This window comes from Athene cunicularia (assembly GCF_003259725.1).
Source record: "Athene cunicularia isolate RWA chromosome 5 unlocalized genomic scaffold, athCun1 chr5_part1, whole genome shotgun sequence".
Classification (NCBI taxonomy): domain Eukaryota; kingdom Metazoa; phylum Chordata; class Aves; order Strigiformes; family Strigidae; genus Athene; species Athene cunicularia.
In genome coordinates this window covers 1,807,842-1,830,563 of record NW_020799101.1, presented here as the reverse complement: position 1 = coordinate 1,830,563, position 22,722 = coordinate 1,807,842, and the positions used below count along the sequence as shown (strand labels likewise).

The following is a 22,722-nucleotide window of genomic DNA, read 5'->3' as shown; positions in this document are numbered from 1 at the left end:
ATATATATATATATATATATATAAATTAAATTAATTGCATTAGTATTTTTAGCTCCTTTTTTTTTTTTTTTTCATTCCATTTTACTTTACTTTTAATTATCTATTTATATAATTATCTAGAGTTACTTTGCTCTAATTTCCTTGACAACACTCTCTGTCAGGCTAATCAAAATATTTTCCTTTCGTCTATCTGAAGCCACATTTAAAAGCAGGTGATTTAGAACCTAGTGAGCTATCTGGACACACTCATCCATTATTGCAGTAATTCCCCCTGAAACGAGGGTGATAATTAAACTTCTTATTTTTGTTGGCACCTACGGGTACTAGCTACCAGCAAATTGCCTTCTTCACTGTTTGTGTTTAGTTTATTTGACTTAGCAATGTATTTTTCACTGGGTTTTGCTGTGGCTTTTATTTAACAATAAAAGTGGGGATGAGCATCCTGCAGGAGCGGCAGAAAACGCGGCTCCCAGCTGCGCAAAGTTCATCACAGAGTCAGGGCTGGAGGGTTTCCAGGTTGAAGCGAAGGTCTGAGCTAGAGAGCAGCCTGCAGCCCAACACGCCGCTGTTGTAAGAGGTGACTGCTCTTAATCTTCGTTTTAATCTTCTAATGCATTGCAAAACACTGCCAGTGGGCTACGCAGTGGGTCAGTGTCTTGGTAGCTGCTTCTGATTCGATTAACGCCATTACCTTTATCTGATCAGTAAATTGCTTTTGTATTAAGAATGCCAAAATCAGAGCACAAGCGTCTCTTCCTCTTTACCTGACCTGTACATCGCTGCTTCACTTGAGACAGAATCCAGGCAGGATTTGGGGTATATTTAATAGATTGCTGGTGTAGGCTTGCTGAATTTTCTGTGGAATTCTTGAAGTCTCTAACATTGACAATAATTTTAATGCCGTTTTACAAAAGCGACACTTTCTTATGAGACGCAGAGTGGTTTAGCTCCATTTCTGCATTTGCCAGGTGGTTGTAGAAACCAACACCGAGGATGTGCTTAATAATGAAACTTTTAAAGCAGCCTGATAATAGAATGTGCTAGACTGAGGATTTTCACTAAAGACAGACTGTTCTGCTAGAAATAATTAGATTAGACAGTGTTATAACGAAAGTATCTTCACTGGTTGGCATATAGTACGATTGTAGAGTTGGAGCTGTCTCTAATGACCGGCTCAGGCAAAAAGAGTTTTGAAAAGTTTTGCTGCGAGCAGAAACTCTTGGAGAGAAAAGGCCAGAGCCAGAGGTACAGTGAAGGCAGGAAACAGGTGGAGCAGAGATGCTGAAGCAAAGGAGCCATGCCGTGCTGAGCGGGGTGCTTGCAGTGAAAATAATTCAGCTCTGTGTACGTAGAGGCACAAGGAGGAGGAACGAGCTGTTTCACCATGGATGCCAGGAGCTGATGTGCTGTCAGGACCTTCAGGATTCCATGGGTGCTTTGTAACATCAAAAATAAACGTTTGGGGAACAAAACTAATCCATTTAAGAAGTGAATTGGAAATCCGTAAGAATCACTTCATTTATATGTCTGTTATCTATATGTCTTTCGTTAAGGTCATTGTATAGCTCTCCCTCCACCCCTCTATTTAAAGCTAAAATTATTAAAATTATTAAAACTGTTTAATGCACGTAGAGCACACTGATGGTGAGCAGCAGTCTGTTCAGTTGAATTTGCCCTGCTGGCATGGTAATGTGTGACGGATGCTCCCTCCTGGGAGAACCAGGGAGGAGCAGGAGTTATTTAGAGCACTTTGTTTTCTACTTAAGCCCAGACACTCCTCTTGTTGCCTTTTGGGGGTTCATTCTGTGCTTCACTTTTACAAGCAACAGCTCTTGTCTGCGTTTGTCCACATGGACAGTGGCTTCCCGGTGCTGGGTTTTAATGATCTTTGAGGATGCTGAGCTGCGGTATCTGCCAAGCCTGCTGTGACGGAGCATCGAGTCACCAAGCAGTCTGCATGGCTGCGCCCCTCTTTAATTGAACAGTGACAAATAACCGTTTTAAAAAATGCGGCGCTAACTAAGTGGCCAGAGAGTTTTGCTTTTTTGAGTGAGTGTAAGAGCTGCTGTTCATGTGCTTTGACAGTGCTCAGAGCCCTCAAGCATGTCTTGAGGAGACGGCACAGCTCTGCGGTATGCATCCAGGCCCTGGCCCTCCAAGGAGTTATTATGGATGTGTTCTTCTCCTCACGGAAATTTCTGGCTTGTTCATTTAAAAAAAAAAAAAAAAAAAAAAAAAAAAAAATAAAAACCAGTCTAGACAATTTTTGGCAGGGTAAAAGGGGCTTGAAGTGGTTGGTCCCTTTCCCAAAAGGAGGAACGCCCTCGAGGGCAATGGATTCAGTGTACGGCCAGTCCTGCTGCCAACCTTTGACATAAACATTCTGAAGGTGACAGAGAAGTCCCACAATATATATAATATCTCCATGGGCCACCACAGCCGAAGGAAGCAAAGATTAAAGTATCCCTTTCACTACCATGCATTCTCCTGAATTTAGAGAGCATAAAGTTGGTGAACAACCGTCTTGGTACATCTGGGCACATCTGCCACCTGAGTTCCACATGTCAAAACAAGGAAAGAAATAATTGACCCCATCCCTTCTGCCTATTAGTTTTCATGAGTTTTTTCCAGGCTGGCAGTGAGAGGAGGACACACTCCTGATTCAAGAGCAGCACACCATTCTAGTACCTCAGAGCATCAGTAGGTTTTCCCACTGCCGAAGGAAGAATCTGAAGACAGATCTGAGCAGAAAAGTAAGAGACATATGAAGCATAAACTCAGGTCCATTTGAGATGCTCATTTATGTTTACCGGAGTCTTGCATGGCAGGCTAAGTTGGAAATTAGGGATAGAGCAAGAGCAGGGTATAGTCAAGAGGAGTAGGTAGGAGTCTACGACCACTTGTTGGTAGAGAACAGGGGGGAAGACATTTCATACTTGAAGATACAGATCTGAAAGCAGACGAAGAACAAACGAAGTCAGTTCATCTCAGCGATCCCGACTTAGTCATGGAGGGGTTCTACAGCTTCTGCACGGCCATGGTCCTGGGGCAGCCTTTACCTGGCAGAGCAAGTGCAGTTACCTCCTTGACCCCTAAAGAGCCCACATTGCCTCTTGTAGTGGCCAAAGGGGATCGTATTGTATTGAAAATGCAAGGATTTTGACATGTTTGCATTCTGTGAGTGGAGCTCTCGGACACGCAGGCATGTGTTTGCAGTGAATCAGGGCTCAGAGTCCAAGCTTCGTCTTGGTTTTGCTCAACAAGGCAGAGCATTGCATGGCCCATTGCCTCTGTGGGTCCATCTGTCTCCAGCCCTCTTTCTCTGGGGTTTGCTTTATTTTTCTTTAATATTCCTGGAACGGGGCTGCCAGATTCCACCGTGTATTAATTACCAGCACAGTGCTACACATTTCTGTCAGATCCTGCTTCTTGTCACCTACCAGAGTTAAAATAAAGGCATGTCTCAGGCACAGGAGGATAATATAGGGTAGGAAAGCAGGGCATAGGAGAAATTTATCTGCCAATTTAAGCACTGGTTAAAGAGAAGTTGAAACTGATACAGCAAATGCTAGAAAAGTTATTTGAGGAAAAAAAAAAAAAAAAAGTTGGAGATGTGTTTAATGGCATATGAGGGAGGCTAAGAAAGTCAAGAAGGGAGAGGGGAGGTCCTGTCCATTGAAGGAGGGAGTCACAAGCACAGTGTCATTTTTCTGCCGATAGAATGACAGTGGAAATAAATGAATGGAAATCGTTATTTACTTAAGTATTTAGAATGAAAGTCACAAGGAATTTACTGTAGCGCGCTCAAGGCCTCCACCTGATAGGTGGTAACTCTCCAGATGTTCCTTCTCTCAGGATCATGGTGCTGCCATCACACAACCTACTGCAAAGGGAAAGATGTTTGCAAGCTGAGTATTTTCATTTGGTTTACTATAAAACACGTAAAATAGCTGTACAGCCAAATATATCCAGAAGTTGCGTTCATAACCATTCAAAAAATAATTATTACTTACATCTGTAGTAATTAATTTCAGGGTGGGGAAGTGAGAGGGTTGAAAATTCACATGTATATTGAAATATTTCTACTGCTGTTTTCATGAAAAATTTTTAAGCTGCCTTCTACAGAGAGTTGTAAGCTGCCCCAAAGATTTCACATTTCTTTTTGGAAGTCTAAACAAGGCTTTGCTGTTTTATTTGTTTGGTTTGGGTTTTTTTTTGTGTTTGTTTTGTTTTGTTTTGTTTTGTTTTCCCCTGTTATGTCTGCACTTGTGAAATGAGACGGAGACGGGGTTTTTTTGGGGGGGAGAAAAAAAAAAAAGAGTGCAACATGCAAAGGCATGTTTCTTATTGATTTTCTTGGGTTTGGTAAATTGAATTAGAGAAGCATTGGCTCTGTTTTACAATTTGCAGTTTGCGATACTGATACCTCCTTTTCTTATTCTTCGCAAGCCTGAGGCTCGACTGTCGCAACAGCAAGCTGCGGGCTGTCATTTCAGTTTTGTACCAAAGTCTTTTAATTACCATTTAAAAACAGTTACGTGTCCCAGTCTTTGGATAGATTAAGCAAATTCTTATGTATACTTCTGAAAAATATTCTACGGATTACCTCTTAAGAAATTCAGATACACATAAATAGATCTTTTTCTGTGAGGTCCCAAAGTTCTGACTTTGATCCCAAAGAGGCTCCTGACAGTAACCACTCTTCCTGGTCCGGGAATTGAGCCGTGCACCTCTGGAGTAGCTTCTTTTGAAGGCCGTGGGCTGTATTTTCTAGAGATGCAAACGGAAAACAGCCCAGGCAGAGCGGTGCCCATTCATGTTACCGCAAAACATGGACCGTGAAACTAAACTCCCTTTCTTCATAAAAATTTACAGGCAAAATCTAGCACACTCATTTGATCCAAGCAATTACTGCCTGCTGGGGCTGCCTTGGTCTGATTTTCATTATATAAGCATAACCTCTGGCTATTTCATTAGTAATGTTAATACCTAATTCATATTAACTTTCTAGTCTGGTTTCTTAAGGAAACAAGACACATGAGTATGTCCTAAAATTAACTGTGTGTGATTTCTAAAGCCAGCTCATCAGTTTGGTTGGATCTGATGGGGAAAAGCGGTGCAGCAGGCAAGGAGGGTCCCACCAGTATTGTGAAAGCATGAGAAAGCTGAGAAATATGTCTTTATATGAAAAAAAAAAAAAAAAAAAAAAAAAAAAAAAAAAAAGAAGAAGGGTAGAATCACATCAATCAAAAAGAAAAAAAATCACGGACCTGGGGCCGACTGTATGATTTCCCTAGCTTCATAGCAAGCTCTGTGGAACCCCCTCCTGGGATACCTTGCATTTTGGGGCGATATCTGATCTTTGTCTTCAGGGTGTCATATCTGTACATCTATGCAGATATTCATGTACATTTATGCATTGCAGGAACCAGAGAGCTCTGTTGCCAAGTCTCCTTCTTGACTTTTGCCAACAATGGCAAAATGGTAATTCCCTAAAGGACAAATCCTGAGGAGAAGGAGCTTATCACGCTCTTGTGCTTGAAGCAGTAACGGTGATGTAACCCGAGGCTTCTGTTGCACGGTTCCCTTCAGTGAAAAAAATAAAAAATACAGAGTTATTTGTACTTAGGAGTGTACACTTTCACCCAACATTGCCAAAATCAAGGCCCAGGCTGTGGCATCAGCCTGTGCGTGGTGGTAACACTCAACTTTCATTTATTCTGTCTCAGCAGAAGGACCTGCAATATGAATTGATTACTGTTGACAAAGGCAGCGCATCAGTCCAACGTTAGGAAACATGCGGGAGAAAATGGAGTAAACTGAAGAGCAATTTAGTGAGAGAAAAATGACTCAAGCTGCGGGAATTTGTTTTAGTAAATGAGTTATTTGCTTCTGACTACATTTACACCCTCGTGGTAGGGTTGAGGCTCCCCATCCTGATGGACCTTGTGCATGCACGGAAGCACAGCGCTGGCTTTGTGGGCTGCAGCCAGAGCCTTGGGTGGCGGTGGCTGAGCTGCACGAATCGCCATCACCACCCAAACAAGGATGTGCTTTTCTTTACGTTGTCTAGCACATGTGGGCACCCCTCCGGCAGAAGCTCGGCCCTTAATGAAAACACACTCCACTTACGGTACAAACAGCAGAAGAGCAGATGAGATGGGATGTGTGTTTTCGCGACTTTTTTTTTTATTTTTCCCCCCTGCTGTTGTGTACTTGTCAATGAATGCAAACAGCAGGCAGTCAGGATTTTGACACTGATCGGATCCAGATTTAATATGAAAAATATGATTCCCTATAAATATTTTTCATTACTCTGCCTTACTTATATAAATTCCTTTGAGGCAGGACTGTTTTGTTTTTTTTTAAAAATATCTGTAAATGTCAGCAATGATTTTCTTGTTAGTGTTGTTTTCCTATGATGTCATGCAATTGCTCAGAAATATTAATGCAAAAAATGAAAACTAACAGAGAAACAGAGCAATGAGACTTTGAAAACTGAAGATCTACATAAAAATTATGGCATATGTCCTCAGGCAAATGCATGACAAGTAAGAGTTGTGTGTCTGGCATGCAGCATGCTTTTCGTCATAGTACAATATAGCATAAATAAATTTTGAAGAGGCCTTTGAGCATTACAGAAACTTAATTCTGGTGAGGAATGCATCCTCTTTGGTGAAGAGAGTTTCAGATCAGCATCAATGCCTAGGAATCATAAATAAAATTGCATAGTATATTGCAGGCACCCTGTTAAAATACGTTGGGGTATCAGGATAAAACTTGGCTGCCCTTGCTCAAGGTGTAGGTCCCTTATCCCCGGAGTTTATCGGTGCCCCAGACAAGCCATAGGTGCTGAAGGAGAGGTGCAACCCAAAGGGGAATGGAGGTGGAAGTTGTCTGAGCCAAAGGTTGTCCTTCAGCCGTGACATTTTGTGTCTCCTCATGTACCGTTCTTCCCTGAACTGGTTGAGTTCCCTTTGGACTATTTGCACTTTTGATCCCCGTATCAATCGCCCCACGTCAGCCAGCTCATGGCTGCCACTGCCCCTTGCACGGGAAGCGAGCATGCTGAAGTAGCCTGAAGAACACTACTCCTGACACCATCACATGGCCCAAAATTAAATAATGCCAGAATAGAGCAGTTTGACCCACTGGATAAATACTGCTCGTTGAATGAGCTTCAGCTCTCTCCCTGTGTCCTCATGTGTCTTCCGTATGTCCTTCCATATGTGTCCTTACGTCTTTGTTCTCTCAAGACCTGTTCTGAAGATTTGCTGTGTTCTCCCTGTGTCGGTAGGATACATCCGTGCATTATTTCATGGGCTGGAAGGAACTTTTCTCACATCATTCTTCTGAGATGATTTCATGAAACTGAAACAGAGAGAATGGTCAGAAATAGTCACTGCTAGTAGGGCTCGCTTTGGGAGAGGGATTTCTCCTCTGCGTATTTAAAGGCAGCATCAAGATTCACCCTCAGAGAGACTTCACCTGAAATCTGGATGTCCCATGTCACCAAGAATACGTGCCGTCACTCTCATGCTGGACGTTTTCGTGCAGTGTTTCCCCTCACCACCCTCCTGAGACATCTCGCTGTTTCTGTAGGCTTTGCATCTGGTCTCCTGGGCAGGTTGTCTTCAAACTCAGCGCCGTGGCCAGGTATAAGGAGGGCAGGGGCAGCTCTCAGCAGAGCGTGGCAAAAGAGTTTAGACTCCAAGGGCTACCAAATTCAAACAAGAACGCGGAGTTTCACTGCACTATACTTCACGGTGAAAAAAAAAAGTCCAGTTTGTGTTTTTTTCTGTCAGGCAAGTATTGAGTATTCACTGTGTTTCTGGTCCTTGGTAAGAAATGGAACTGCTCTTGTGTGGCTAAGAAAGCTGTCACATCCCTTAGCATCTCCCCTCTGCACTCCCCCTGGGATGAGCAATTCTGGCAACCTTTAAAGGGAATATTTATCTTCTGAGCTCCCTGACCTGTTTCTGAGGCCACGCAGGTTGAATCAGTATCTGCACATCTAGATACAGTGCATGAACAAAAACTATTAAATCTCTTTGAGGTCTGCCTGGCTGTTCCCTAGCACTGTTAATGAGTGCGTTTACAAAATGAACACTGCAGGTCTTTGGATGTAAAAAATAAAAATGAGATGAATTAACCGTTTGCCAGTGATCAAAGCTGACACCTGACAAACATTACTCCCCCCTGAGCAGCCTTAATGACTGCCTAAGGGACAGCCAGTGCAGGACAGACCCCAGCACTGGGAGCTCTGCGGACCAGGGCTTCCTCTTGTTGGGATGATCCCGTGACTCCTGCCTCCAGGTTTCTGCAAAACCAGCTATTCCTGTTAAAAGTGTTAACTTTTATATCGATCTGAAGATAATAGATTAAGAATCCCAGATGTCTTCTAGACACTTGGGTATTTTTTACTGGACACAGTCTCTCTGTCTCTCACCATAAATTCTGTCCTTACTGAAACAGATATATGTAATTTAGGAAAAAAATAATAGGAAAAAATTAATTATAAAAAAATACATTATGCCAACCCCCCCCCCCCAAAAAAAAAAAAAAAAAAAAAAAATCCAGCTGAGGCTAGAAAGAATTTCTTTGTTTTTCAAAGTCCTGTACAAATTTTAGCTGTAGTTTGGAGAGAAGAGGTGGTAACTGATAATTATCCTTCTTTAATAACACAACTAGCATGGCAATTCCTTAAACACAGGTTTTGCTTGCTCCTAGGTGAGGGTTGTTTGTAGTTATATCAAGAATATACTAGCCAATGAATACTAAGTAGGCACTTTTGTAAAATCCTGCGCATTACAAAACTTATAAATCGGGATGAGCGTGATTTGTTTCTATAGACAACTGCTTCATCCATTCTTTTGCTGTTAGAAAACTGTTTATTCTCTGAAACATGCGGATGTTTAAATTGAATACAAACCATATTGCCTTTCAATAAGCAAACGAGCACCCTACTGCAATGCATCTGTGTTTCTGGGCTGATTTAAAACATCGCATTTACATTTTGAGAACTTCATTAAACGTCTAGTGGCTATTTCCTCTCCTTTTGTGCAGCAATTGTCTTAAGTAGTTAAGAAATGGTTTGTGGAAACATTCATATCTGACAGTTGAGCAGTTATTTATTGGCAAAAATTCATTCTTACTTAAAAAGTTAAGCAAAATCAGTATGTTCACTTTCCTTAGAAATGCACTTTGGCATCATGCGCTTGTCTTAACGCATTATTACTCCTTGATCTATTTATGCAGAGACTCATGTAGATTGCTTAAAATGCAGCCTTGTTTTTCCAGTTCATTTACCAAGACAACCTCGCTTGTTCATGGTATTGACTAAGCAGCGAAGCTCCAGCGTGCCGTACTTTAAAAGGGTTGGGTTTGTCATCTTGATTGCAGCTACAGTCATTAATTTGTCACTGTGTAATTATTTTGTATGAAAAAAAAAAAAAAAATACGGTCATTTGTAAATAGCTTTTAGAAATCACAAGAAAATTAGTTAGTTCAGTAGTGACAGGAGTGCACTATCTGTCATTCGAGATCCATCCGGAGAAGGTTGTAGCACTGTGGGATTCTCGCTAAGTCGTCACCACTGAAATATGAAACATGTCTTGGGATAGATAGGTTCTTGATCATGGAAATGTAGTTGTTGGTATAAGCATGAAGTGTTTAATTTAAACTCAGGAACTTAATCTTGATGCCACTTTGATAATTGTAACTCTTGTTGCCCTGATAAAAATAATGGTCTGCCTATTGCGGATAGATGAGCCCGCTGTTTAATATGCAAACCCACATCGTGCTGTTGGCAGGAGCATTGCTTGGCGGGGCCCTGCTCACCCGTGATGTGGCTGTACTGTGAGCTTTGAAGTGTGAGAGTCAGCGCCAGCCCAGTTTCCTAATATCTGAACTTCAAATTTGATATTTCACTGAGAAGGAATGAGAAAACTTTTTTTCTGAAAACTAGCCTTAACAGGGATAAATAATTAGCCCACATTTTGTGAATGTCCAGCAGAACGGGGATTAAAAAATTAAAAACTCTTGGTAGAAGTCTAGCAGTAGTGAAAGAGCAGGAGAACCTGCCCTGCTGAGGTTGGGAACAGTGCAGCTCCTGTTTGATCCCACAGACTTCAGTGAATTCATCTGGGAGCCAGCCAGTTTTAAAATCTTAAAATGGGTTCTTTAAGGACGTAAAAAAAAAAAAAAGAAGATAGTGACTTGAACGCAGTGTCATCACATTCAAGGTTGGGATCCATCTGAGTCCACACATCAGCTTCACATTGTGACCAAGATTTGCTCTACCAAAAGCAAAATCATACCACCCGCTTTGGGTCAACGGGTGGTTCCGCCGTTCCCAGGAAAACGAAAGCAGAGAGGACGCGTCTCCAGCGGGTCAAACCAAACGTGGCACGGTGGACTCTGACAGGGTTAGGACTGAGTGGGTGATGAAAATACTGTGGGGAGATTGGAGCCACATATTACAGCCGCAGGAAGAGAGGGAATAATTTTTAAAAAGGATTTTATACTTGACTTCTTGGTAGCGTTCACATGTTTATTCAAACTGTTTCAGGCAGAGTTCCAAAACAATACCGGAAGCAGTAACCCCAACAGACAGTTGATAATAAACATCAATATTTTAATCAGGAAACATTAGCTTGTCGTAGTGCTCAGGTGAGCTTTGGTCCTGGAGCAGAACAGAGAAGGGAAGGTGGCACTGGGGGTGCTGTGGCGGAGTCCGGGGCTCCTGAAGCGTTGGTGGGGAATATGATCAGTGTGAGGCGCAGCCTCTGATCGGTGAGTAGAGTTAGCTGACGGCTACAACACTTCATCCATCAGTAACAGCAGACTGGATTTATTTAGGTAGTTTTAATTTAAACCGTGGAGTGAGGATGCATCCAAACTAACTGGCAATAAAACTGGCACGTGCGACACTGTTGGGATTCCAGAGGGTTTTCTGCGAGAGAATGGCCATGTGAGCAGTCCTGCGTGAGAACAAGACTGGTAAGAGCCTCAGCCTGAGCGAGAATGCGATAAGGATGTGACCCGGAATGAGGGGGGAGAAACTCGACGAGACAAACAACCCCCGGCAGGGGTTGGGATGGAAGAGGCAGTTCGCCAAGGCAGGGTGCCTGGCAAGGTTGATGTGGCACCTTTATCCAATCATAAGAAGGTTTAAAGCACGGGCTAAGTTAACTGTCCAGTCTTGAGGACTTGTCCTGCGTGTTACTCACGTCTGCGGGAGAATGTTATAAAAGGGCGGAATTAGTTGTGATAAACGGGCATCGCTTGATCTCACTGGTCGTGTGCGTGCTCAGCTCTCCCGCACGACACCATCAAGGCACCTGTTGTGTATCGCAGTGTAACTCAGGAGATTATAAATCCTCCTGCGTGTAGCATTTATGGGAAAAGCAGTGTAGAGTACAGGGAGTTTCCATTTCTCAGGGTCACTCTTGCACACAGCCTTCCGTTTGTAACTATCCTGCCTAACACTGGAATTGAAGAATGAGGACAACTTTGTCTGTCTTTCATCACGGTGAACTGCAGAGATTTGGTCACCCTCTGCTTGCTTCTGAGGGTGCTGAGGTCTGCCAAGACATTGTCTGCACATGAGGAATGTTCTTCTGTCTCATTAATAGCTCTCTGAAAAATATTCTGACATGGATGTGTTCCAGTTTTGGGTTTGGCTTTGGAATTAGTGACCCAGACTCATCTGATTTATTTTTGTATTTCAAAGCATCCTTGTACATGGTCGTTGGTCAGCCTTTGGAAATGGCCAGTGCTCCAGTAGTTGCTTTCATTAGATGTTCAGTGATAAAGTGGAGCTCAGCCATGGGGGGAGCCTGAAGATCATGAAATAAATGAGCACAGGGATATAGTGTAGCATGCACCAGGCTAGGAACATGGGCAAATTCAGGATTTGGGGCTAAAGGGCCGTGAAACCTGACATGTTAAATTGCCTTGACATATTCTTGTGTGTTGTCAAAGTGCATAGAAAAATGGTCCCAAACATCACTCAGAGTGTTTCTGGAAGTTTATCCACCCAGAACAAAAACCCTCTTTGGAACCTCACCTTCAAGCTCTTGCTTCACTGAGCACATGTTCAGTTTTTCTTGAGCAGCTGTGAATATCTTTGTGCTTTTCCATACCGGCTCCTAAGAGGGTGGACGCTGCTCACAACACTCCTGGTGCTGCCTGGGCATCACGCGGAGGTTTTTCTTTTCCATAGTTTGTCTTTCACCGGAGACAGATTCAGGTAGGTGTTTTTACAAATGATAACAGTGAATCCCGAGTTGCACAAACATTCAAGCAGCGCTGAGCGAGTGTTTCCAGCTCTCTGCTATTTACTGTCAGCAGGATGAACACAAATGAGTGAGACTGACGGAGCGGACACGAAGGGGCTGCAGCTCTGATCTCCGTGGTGGCTGCTCTGCTCCTCAGCAGGCGATAGCCACGTTCACGCACCGCCAGCAGCGATGCAGCCACGGTGACCTAGAAAACGAACAGCTCCGCTTTAAAGAAGTAATAAAAAGTCAAGCGGCACCTGTAAACCGGAGAGTAACTTTTTCAAGCTTGTTATTTGAAAGATTAAAGTTCCTACCTTTCCTTTATTTTTCAGTCTACAGATGTCTGCGGTCCCAGTCGGTTGATAATAAGAAAGTCTCTTCAAACAGCCCGGAGCAGGTCACTTCTCTGTGTGCTTCCTTCTGGTCACCGTTTGGCTTTATTTTATTTTTAACTCCTGCTTTCATTCAGCTCCATACAGGGTCAGACGTATTCAAATACGTATTATGTGCTCGTGAAAGGGATCTCTGTGAAGGTTGCATGGCCACTGCCTGCAAAATGGAGTATATCATTTTCTGGCCGTGCCATAACTTGTAGTTCCCATAGCCATGCGCGTACGGATAGGCGTCAACTTTGCCACAAACGAAAAAGTGAATGGGTATAAATTTTATTGCCTTTCTGATTAGAAAAAAAAAAAAAGTCATACCTGTTATAAATCCAGAGCTTACCCTTTGTCCCTGTGTGCAAGGTTCTTAAAAGCAAAGAAACAAGAACCTTCCAGCTATGAAATATCCTCAACTACAGTTCACCTAGCAAATGGGCTGAAGTGTCTTAATTGATATAACAGAAGTTTTTATTATCATTAATTTGAATGGAAAAAACAGAAGGCAGTATGTTTATTCTTCCAGTAAAAAAAAAAAAAAAAAAAAGTTTTTAGCAGATATTTGTGCTGTATTTTGATTTTACTCTAATAAAAATCACCTCTCTTCCTGGGCTACCATTTTCCACCCTGCCTTTAAAACCTCAGATGTAATGCATATTTAAAGAGGACTTAACTGTTGGATCATCTAGCTTCCAGCTTTTCTATACCAGCTTTCCTTAAATTGTTCCTGTCTCTTCTTCAAATATTAGGCCGTAAATTTGGATCATGGACAGATGTTTCTGACATCTGAATCGCTCCTCCATCAATCCATAGACCATAAAAACTGTGTCTATAACATTCTTCATCTTTGGAGTCCAAGTTCTTAATTAGTAAAGACTCAGGGACTTCTAGTTCCTTAAAAAAAAAGAAAAAAAAAAAAAAGAGTCATTTTTTTCTTATGCTTTTGTGTGTGCTACATAAAACCAATTACACAACATGGTAAACACAAAATAAGTGAAATGAATGGTAGGAGCAAATACAGGATGATTGTTAATGTAATCCCGCAAGAAGGAAGTTGGTTACATGCCTGCGATTGTTATGGATTCAAAGTTAGCTAATTGAAAAGGATTGTGCCCAATCTTAAATGTGCTTTAGACTCTGTTTTCCAGGCAGAAAAGAGGGAAGGAAGAGGTTTATCACGTGGCTGCCGTTTCCATGTGCCTCGTCTCCTGGAGAAGGGAGGTGGGTGCTGGTCCACTGGGTGCTGGTGGCAGCACAGGCAGGTCCTGCCCAGCGAAGGGGTGGCCACGTCCTCCTCCAGCCAATATCTCCAGCCTCAGAACAGTGTCCAACCTCCTGCGGGGCACTTCAGCTCAGGGGACGTCCCTGGCAAACCTCATGGCACACCGGGTTTGATCTCTTGGTCCCTGTTGCCTCAAGAGCATCTGGCATCTGCATTTGCAGGAGAGTAGAGAGCAGGTACCAGCTCGGCACGGAAACAAGCGTGAGGTTGGGGCGGTTCCACTGACAGTGTGTGAAAACATAAAAAAAGAAAAGAGATGTCATCAAGAGCGGTGTTACGGGATGCACGGTGGAAAAGAAACTGATGATGAGCATGGCAGAACATGCTTTGCAGCTGGCCTGGTTGTTTTTTTTGCCCGAATTACAGATATTTGTCACCGTAAGTCATTTCAGGGCCGTAACTGTCCTTTGAAATGACGATGACACGGGAGACACCTACCGGATAAGGTTTATGTTCGAAACCGGATAGCTCTGATTATATTGCTGGGCAAAATTGTTAAAGAAGAGCAGCCACCGGGTTTCCACGGCAGAAATAAGGGAGTTTTTCCTCTGTGGTGTGCTGCAGATAGAAGTATTTGCCCATGAACTGAAAATTGCTACTATATATATATAACTGCTAAAGAAAACACTTTTTTTTTTTTTAATTAAGGAACATCAATTGTCGTCATTGTTATAAATTGTAAAGAAATTACTTTAAAGACTGCCACTTTTTTTTTTTTTTTTTTTTTTTAATAGGAGTATACGGTAGATTAATTTACACTGCACTCAGTTGTCATTAATTAAGGAGATGCTTGTCTGACTTTTTGAGTCAATGAAGAAATTTATGGTTGAAATCAATAGGCCAAGTACAATGGACTTGAGGATGTGTTTATTTTTTATAAACATAACTGTGCATATAGGCAATCGATATTTAATCATCCCATAGGATTAATTTCTCAAGAAATCTATATGTTCAAGTGTTTTAGAGAATATAGTGTTTCTCAGCAGCAGGCACAGAATAAATGCCCTTCCGTTGACAGCGTGGAGGAGATGGTTTCTGCCTGCTGCAATAAAACGCTGCCGCATTTGTGCAGTCCCGTCCTCGGACTTCAGGGAAATAAATTTTGCTTTTCTGTTAGTTTTAGGGATCAAAGGTTTCTAAATATTCAGAAGTAATCAAGGAGAAAGGCCCTGGGAAGGCTTCCGTGCTCTGGGTTGATGGAACGTAGGTATGATCTGGTAAATTAATTACAGGTTAGGCACAGGATAAGGCTAATAAAAGCTCCCAGAAACTAACGTGATTTCTCCTCAGAGCTTTGCAAATATTCAAAAAGCATTGGAAAACTGTTGATTCAGCTTGTCAAAAGTAAATTTCCCAAAATGTGTTTCATCCTTATCTGCCTAAGGTCAAGGGCTTTGATGATAAGAGTTTTTCTCCTTCAGAAATTCTTTTTCAAGCAAATCCCGATTCTTACTAATTTTAAAGATCTGGACACGTGGTTTGATGTGCAGGCAGGTGTTTTACGGTTGTGTTTGCTTGTGTATTCTCTCTTTGACGCATCAGTCTTCACTTTTTGATACAAAAAAGCACAGCCTGGCTGTAAGGGAGAGGCTGTACAGGTGCTTTTGAGGAAGTTGGGTGATGTGGATTAGGCTCCTTCCCACCCAAGGGACACAAAATAAATGCTGAGAGCTCTGGAGGCAGGAGCAAAGGCAGAGAGCTGGGATGTTCTTGGTGCTTTAATGCCAACCAGTGAGTGACCGAGAGCTTTGGGTGCCTCCAGAGCCTCCCCAGTTTCATTCTAGGAGTTTGAACTACCCTCAGGCATTGTGGGAATCTAAATCCTATTTTTAGGGTGTCTTGGGCATTTCAGTGCTGGCGTTAGGTGCCGCAGCATCGTGCAGACCTTTAAAAACGTTGTGCTAGAAAACCCTCGTTCCTCCAGTCGGTCACATCCGATTCCATGTAGATCTGACCTTCATTTTTTTCCGTATCAGCAAGTAAATGGGCTCAACTTCTACCCTTATTTTCAACAGTTTTATTATTTTTCAGCCAAGGGTGCTGCTGCTGTTTCACACCAGATTTGCGAGGCCGCGGCTGGCAGGGGTCTGTCAGGGCTGTCCCCGGCTCCATTCAGCTGCTTCACTTCCAGTGTGAGCCTGGGTTTAATTTCCCAGTGGAAGAAGAAGGTTGAAAGCTGGATGTGACGAAAGTTGTGCAGATACCGATTTCCTTTATTTATTTGTTCAACAGCAGAGCTAAAAAAAATCAGGCCAGGGGACGTTTTGTGCCAAACCTAGTGAAATTTTTGAGATGTTTGTTGGTTTGGTTTTGTTTTTTGGTTTTTTTTTGTTTTTTTTTTCTGGTTTCCATGGTAAAAATGAGAATTAAAACAGATCTGGTGTTGACTGCAAGGCAAAAAGATGTGTGTTGCTTCCTATGGAGAAATACCAATACCCATTACTGGCTTAGGATGCATAATACTGAAATGAAAAATCAAACTGTTTTGCTTTGAGAATGAATAAAATAATGGAGCTCCTTTATTGCTTTTATTTGAGTGGCTGTAGAAGAGGGCGATAAAAAGCAGCAGCTGAATTTGATGCAGATTCACGACTAGTTTGGTTAATTGAAAACTTTAAACACGAAGTATTAATTATCAAAAATATTTGCTGAAATCTCTGGTTTCGTATTTCCTGATCCAATGCTGAAGTGTAATAAGGAATTTTTTTTTTTTTTTTTTTTTTTTTTTTTTTTTTTTTTTTTACAAGACCACTGTAAATGAGACAGAAGCGCCTTGAAGCAAAGGTGAGCTGCCAGAAAGTCAGTATTAGCTCGACGCAACTGGGAGCACAGAATTGTTAACACAGTGCTCACAAGTGTAGTTGGTAACCAACATGCTGGCATAAAAAAATGTGGCTTAAAAACCCACTAATGATGTATATTTTATTCTTTTTTTAAAAAATGTTGAAAATTAGGTAATTTTTTTCAGAGTTTTATGTTTCTCTGATTCCGAATTTTTTTTGAAAGGGACAGACACGATCATGAAATTATGTTCGGTAGCATAGCACTCGCTTTGGGGACATAGTCAATGGTTTTAATTTTCCTTGTGAAGACTGCTTGGATTTAACTTGATAGCTTGGTTTTAAGAATAGAAAATAAAAATTGGAATCAGAAGTACAATCGGGGAATTTGTCTTTTGAAGGACCAGCAGCCTTTGTGAGGTCTGCAGAGCAGCTTCTGTTCCAGTATATAAATATCACTTAAATTTTTGGAGGAGCTGTTCGGACAAAATAAGAAAAATATATAGAACTTATGTTTCCATTTGTGGGCTGAATTAGCTGCATATAAATTTGTTGCCCGTTTGAGAATTATATAAATTGCTGCTTATTAAAAAAAATATTAAATATAAAATTTAAATTCAAGGACATATTTTAGATAAAACAGTCTTAATTATAAAATATTTTAGAAATTGTGCCAGGAACTGCACTAGGTGCCTTGCTGTAATCAGTGTCTAGAAAGATACTGTGAGTTCAGCTCTTTCCACAGTTTGGTATGGTCAGAAATGTTGGGTAGAATGGAATTTTATTTTTATTTATTTATTTTTCAGTATGGGCTCGGGGGTATGTGAATGAAAAAGTGACGCTTTGAGAAAAAAAAAAAAAGTTCTCATTTACCTTGGTCATTTTACTTGAAGGACATTATAAAAACAGCCACGTTGAGTTTAGAAAATTTTAAAGTGGTGTTTAAGAAATACAAAACCAAAAGTTATTGCACATTTTAAAACTTTGACTGGCTGGGTAACTTGGTACGTTTACAGACATTCACGGAGGCTTGTTTCCAGTTCCTCCCTGGAAACACGTTCCAGTTCGACCACTCTGGGCGAGGAGAGTGTCTGTCCACGTGAGAAGATCCATATGGGCAAATTCCTCGTGCACCTCTTCAAAAATAGAGTCTAAATCTTCTTGTAATTATCCTTAATATTGTCTCTACAGCACAGTCATCGCTTTGCTCTCAAGGATAAGGGTCTACCCAAGACAGGGCTTACCCGTCACTGGGAGGGCTCCCCGACAGCCCGTGAAGTGCGCTTATGCATTATTCAACGGATCTGAAACATCCCGGTGCTGTTTCTGTTTGGGTTTTTTTTTTTTGTTTGTTTTTTTTTTCAATGTTTTAAATACTCTGTGCATCTCTGTTGTGAGCGTTCAGTGCAGATCAGAATTCTATGGCTGTTCTGCCGGGCGTGCGTGAGAAGCAGAGCCTTGGCCTTGCACCTTCCCGTGCTTTTCCAGACGTAGCGTTGACCGTACAGAGCGTTTGTCACTTTTCTCCTGAGCTTTCAGGTTTCGGCGGTGCCCGGAAGGTTTCGGCGAGACGGGAGCAGGAGAGGCGCGTGTGTGGCATAAACACGGAGCAGAGGGTGGGAGGAACAGTTCCCCTAACGCACGCTGATTGTCTCGTGAGCTGTGCGATGTCATCACACAGCAAAAACTGGGTGAAGGCAGGTGTCTGTGGCATGTTCTTATTCTCAGCTCTCCAAAAAAAAAGTTAAGGAGAAAAGACTGAATTAAACAACCTGTTTCTTGGGTTTCGTCTTGTTTTGTTGGTCTCGGTACTCGGGTACAAAGAGCTGTGAAAGGGTTGGCATCGAACAGAATCTGTCAAATTGAAATTTGTCATGAGCTCCACTGGGATGATCTTTTAAAGACACGTATTTTCAGTATCGTTATTACATTTAACAACTCTCTGCAGCTTCGCAGCCTCGGGAGGCCGTTAGCAGAGGAACGCCGCGCAGCCCAGGCTGTGTACAAAGTCGTGGTGGACACTTCATGCATATCACGTCTTATGAAGCGGGACATTTTAATGCTTGCAAGAGGGAGAAGGGGACGCGGCCGGGGCTGGGCGCTCTGGTGGTGCTTCTCGGGGCAGACACTGCAGGTTGCTGAGCTGCAGCGTCTCTGGGCTCAGCAGCTTGCGACTCCCAGCCCCGCGCTGGGGTGCCCTCAGCGATTCGCTTACCTTTCGTCCTGCTCTACACCCACACGTCCATCCCAAAGCTTGCTGGTGCCAGGGCCAGGTTTCAAAGGCAGATCACCGCCCCGCGCGTGTGCAGGATTTGTATTAACCAGCATCCCCCTGCCTTGCACATCAGGCAGGCAGCAACGTGGTTTTCCCTTATGGTAACTTGTTTTTACGTTTCTAACCTAATCTGAGGGTTTTTTTTCCTGGTGTTTCTCCAATGCATGACTTAAGCCCTGCAGGGCCAGCCCTGAAAAGCCACCTGAGCCTTGTAGCATGGCTCACCCAGCATGTGCAAGAGCAGAAACCCTGAAGTAACATCTTAGAAGCGCTCAGCATTGGTCTAACTCAAGCCCTGCAAAGACTCAAAGTGCAGTAAACCACACGTTGACTGGTGGCAGCAGAGCAAAGCGGATGTCTAGAGCTCTTCCATCATACCAACTTTCTTAAGAATTCCTCTTGCTTTTTTTTTTTTTTTTTTTTTTTTTTTTTTGCCGTGCAGTCTGAGTTTTATTTAATCGGCATATAGCTTGGGTAACGTACTTACGATATGTATTGATGCTACAGTATTGACATCTCGGTCCCAGCGCTATGAATTTAAGGCTTGGAGCCTGTTAATGTTGCCGCAAATTTATTGGGATGAAATGTGGTAGATTTAGTACTAGATTTCAGCGATTTCAGTGCCCATTTTTATTGCATCTGCAAATTAAAGTTTTGGAATAAAAAGTTTGCTGTCCTTAAAAAAATCTGTATTGGTGAGCATGTAAGAGGTAAGAACTCGAGCATGCCAGCAGGTGTAGTAAGCTTGGTGGAACATCTGATTTTAGCATCACTGCACCTGTACAGTTGTCTTGGGATGTGCGGTAAATATTTAACGATTTTTTATTTTTTTCCCCTTTGTTTTCTGCAGATAGCGTCTGTAATAAGGCAAGAGTATCTGCCAGTAATATTGCAGTATCAAATCACTCAACCGCCCAAAATGTGTATGATTTCTGCTTATCTATAAACTAGTTAACGTTAGAGACAATGTGGCGCACTCTTCTTGTGATGGCTTCTTCTTAATTAGATTTTTTTTTTCTTTTCATTTCTTGGTAAGACATATAAATAAAAGAAACTATGGATTTTGATGTTGAAAAGAATGTGCAGTCTATAAAGCACAAAAATCTATGCTTTGCTTTTTTTTTTTTTTTTTTTTTTTTTATAAAACAGCCTCTTGATTGCTTCTATTGACTTTCATTGTTCTCTGAAATCCATCCATCTTTGAGACTACAAGGATTGCTGATAATTATGCGCTAAGGCCATTAATAGCTAGCCTATTTCTTTCTCACTCATCAACAGAAGTGGTAAGTGCTTGGAAATCAAACTGCATTTCAGTTCTTCAGTGTGCTCTTATTAGCTTCAAATGAAGCCCCAAATGACAGCTGTGAAACCTCATCGCCTCTAACGAGGAGGCAGCGCCCAGCTCACGCAGCCGCGGCTGACCCAGCCTGGTGTACACAGCGGCACAGAACGCATCTCCCACTCCAGCTGGCCAATATTATTTTAAAATCATGGGGGGAATGGGGCTTCTAAACATGAGGAGCCAATTTACCTGGTCAGGTTTTTAAGTGTAATGTTTGAGAGCCAGTAGACTCAGCCTCAGTGAGCTGATGAAATTGAATTGAAATGAACAGCGTTTTTTTGAGGAAAAAAAAAAATAAATTGACAAGTAGGTTTTGAGGAGAGGGGCAGATTTGCAAAGAAATTTAGGGTCCTAAAGGTGGAAGGATTCAGTGAGATTTTTTAAAATGCCGTTGAGGCTGCCCAAGGTTTGGTGCGGGACCTGCGCAGGCAGAGGACGGGGCAGGTGGCAGGCAGGGGTGGCCTCTCGGTGACATGGGTTTGCAATCTGTCAGCTCATCTATGTCTTACAGAAAACACCAGTAGTGGGTTGTTTCAGGGAGGTTTGTGCTCTTGCTGTGTTGCTAATTCTCGTGGGCTTGTCCGAAGGTTTAAGGACGCACTCGGGGTCGCCCAGGTCTGTGTGTGCTCCCATTCATTTCTAAGGTGCGGAGAACATCTATCCCAACAGCTCTGACATTTGCATCCTTCTTTTGATTTTAGGCTGGACAACAGCGTTGGTGGGAACAGGAAATTACAGTGAATGGAAATATTCAAAAGGGAGAATTAATTACCTACAACCTAACTGAGCTGATCAAGCCAGAGGCATATGAAGTCCGTCTAACGCCCATCACCAGATTTGGGGAGGGGGACTCAACTATTCGGGTCATCAAGTATAGTGGTAAGAAGACCTTTGTGTACGAGCGAATGCGTTGCTGTGCGTTCTTGCACGATTCTGTCTGCTGTGCAGGGTGTGGCTGCGCTGGGTTGCACGGGTGTGAACTGATCACCAGTCCTGCACATAATGCTGCTTCCAGGGGGGCTCCCAGGAAGGAAGGTTCTGGGTAAAACTGGGTAGAAATTAATGTCTCCACCTCTGGGACGATTTAGAACAACAACACGAAATCGGAACAACCAAAATGCAAAATCGTATCAAAGTTTTTGTGAAATAAAGGGAAAAAAAAAAAAAAACAAAAAAAAAACAGATTAACGTTAGCTTTGTGAAATAGCTCGTTTTAAGGGTTTGTTCTTACTTCTTTGAAGGGCAATCAGTTTTGAAGAGAACTCTACAAAACAAGTAGTAATCTGGAAGTGTCAAATCACTGTGGTGATAGCATCAAAATACTTTTTTTTTTTTTTCATCCCAGAATGGAGAAGTTTTTATTTGAATGTGAATGATTTAAAAAAAGAAAGTGACCATTTCTAGTCCTCTGCAAGTGGAAAGGGGCATTTATATGTTTTCCTCTAACAGGTCTTGCCATGACAAATAAAGTATCCATACATCCTTCCATTCAGTCTCCCAGCATTACCAGGAATTCAATCCTAGAGCTCTGAAAAATCCCTCAAAATAACTTTGTTAGGATATTTATTTAATGAATAACTGAATTGCTTTTCTGGTTTTCTTCTGCAAAAAAATTACAGTGAATGGGCGAGAGGTACCTTAGAGAGAAGGTAGCTCTGCTAAAGATATCGTCGTGCATTTTGCAGTGCAACCTGATGTGCTGAGCAGAAATGATTTATAATTGAAAAAGCGAAGTGTGTGGCAGGGGGAGATATTTGTAAATATGGAATCATGATAGTACGAGTTTATCATTTGGGGACAGACTTTTGGAGGAGGGTCTATCGCGATAGGACAAGGGGTAGTGGTTTTAAAGTAAAAGAGGGTACATTGGGACTAGATATAAGAAAGCAGTTTTTTACAGTGAGGGTGGTGAAACACTGGAGCGGGTTGCCCAGAGAGGTGATCGATGCCCCATCCCTGGAAACGTTCAAGGTCAAGTTGGATGTGGCTCTGAGCAACCTGGTCTGGTTGAAGATGTCCCTGCTCATTGCGGGGAGGTTGGTCTAGGATGGAGGATGATCCTTAAAGGTCCCTTCCAACCCAAACCGTTCTGTGATTCTGTCGTGAGGAACCTTGCTAATCCCACGAGACAAAAGCCATGTGAGGCACAGGTCAAGCCACAGCCAGCCACATAGGTCAGGAGCTGGATCCAACAGTAATCAGTGCCGTGCAGATTGGAGAGCCCAGAGCAGGAAATCACAGGGCAGCAGAAGGCCCAGAAACCACCCACAGATCAAGAGTTACTTTTAAAAAATGTTATTAAATAATTTTAAGTAGTGAACAAATCTGAAAAAAAAATTGTCTCGTGCACTGTGTGTGCAGTTCTTTCTGATCAATCGT

The 22,722-nt window shown here is 42.3% G+C and overlaps 1 protein-coding gene across 1 annotated transcript in view; it reads left to right on the top strand.

Moving 5' to 3' along the window:
• The window catches only part of MDGA2 (MAM domain containing glycosylphosphatidylinositol anchor 2), a 384,757-nt gene that overhangs the window by 333,972 nt on the left and 28,063 nt on the right, over positions 1-22,722 (top strand). Inside the window, exon 12 of the mRNA XM_026849164.1 lies at positions 21,045-21,222. Coding sequence (XP_026704965.1) covers positions 21,045-21,222 — 178 coding nt within the window. The remainder of the gene's footprint in view (positions 1-21,044; positions 21,223-22,722) is intronic.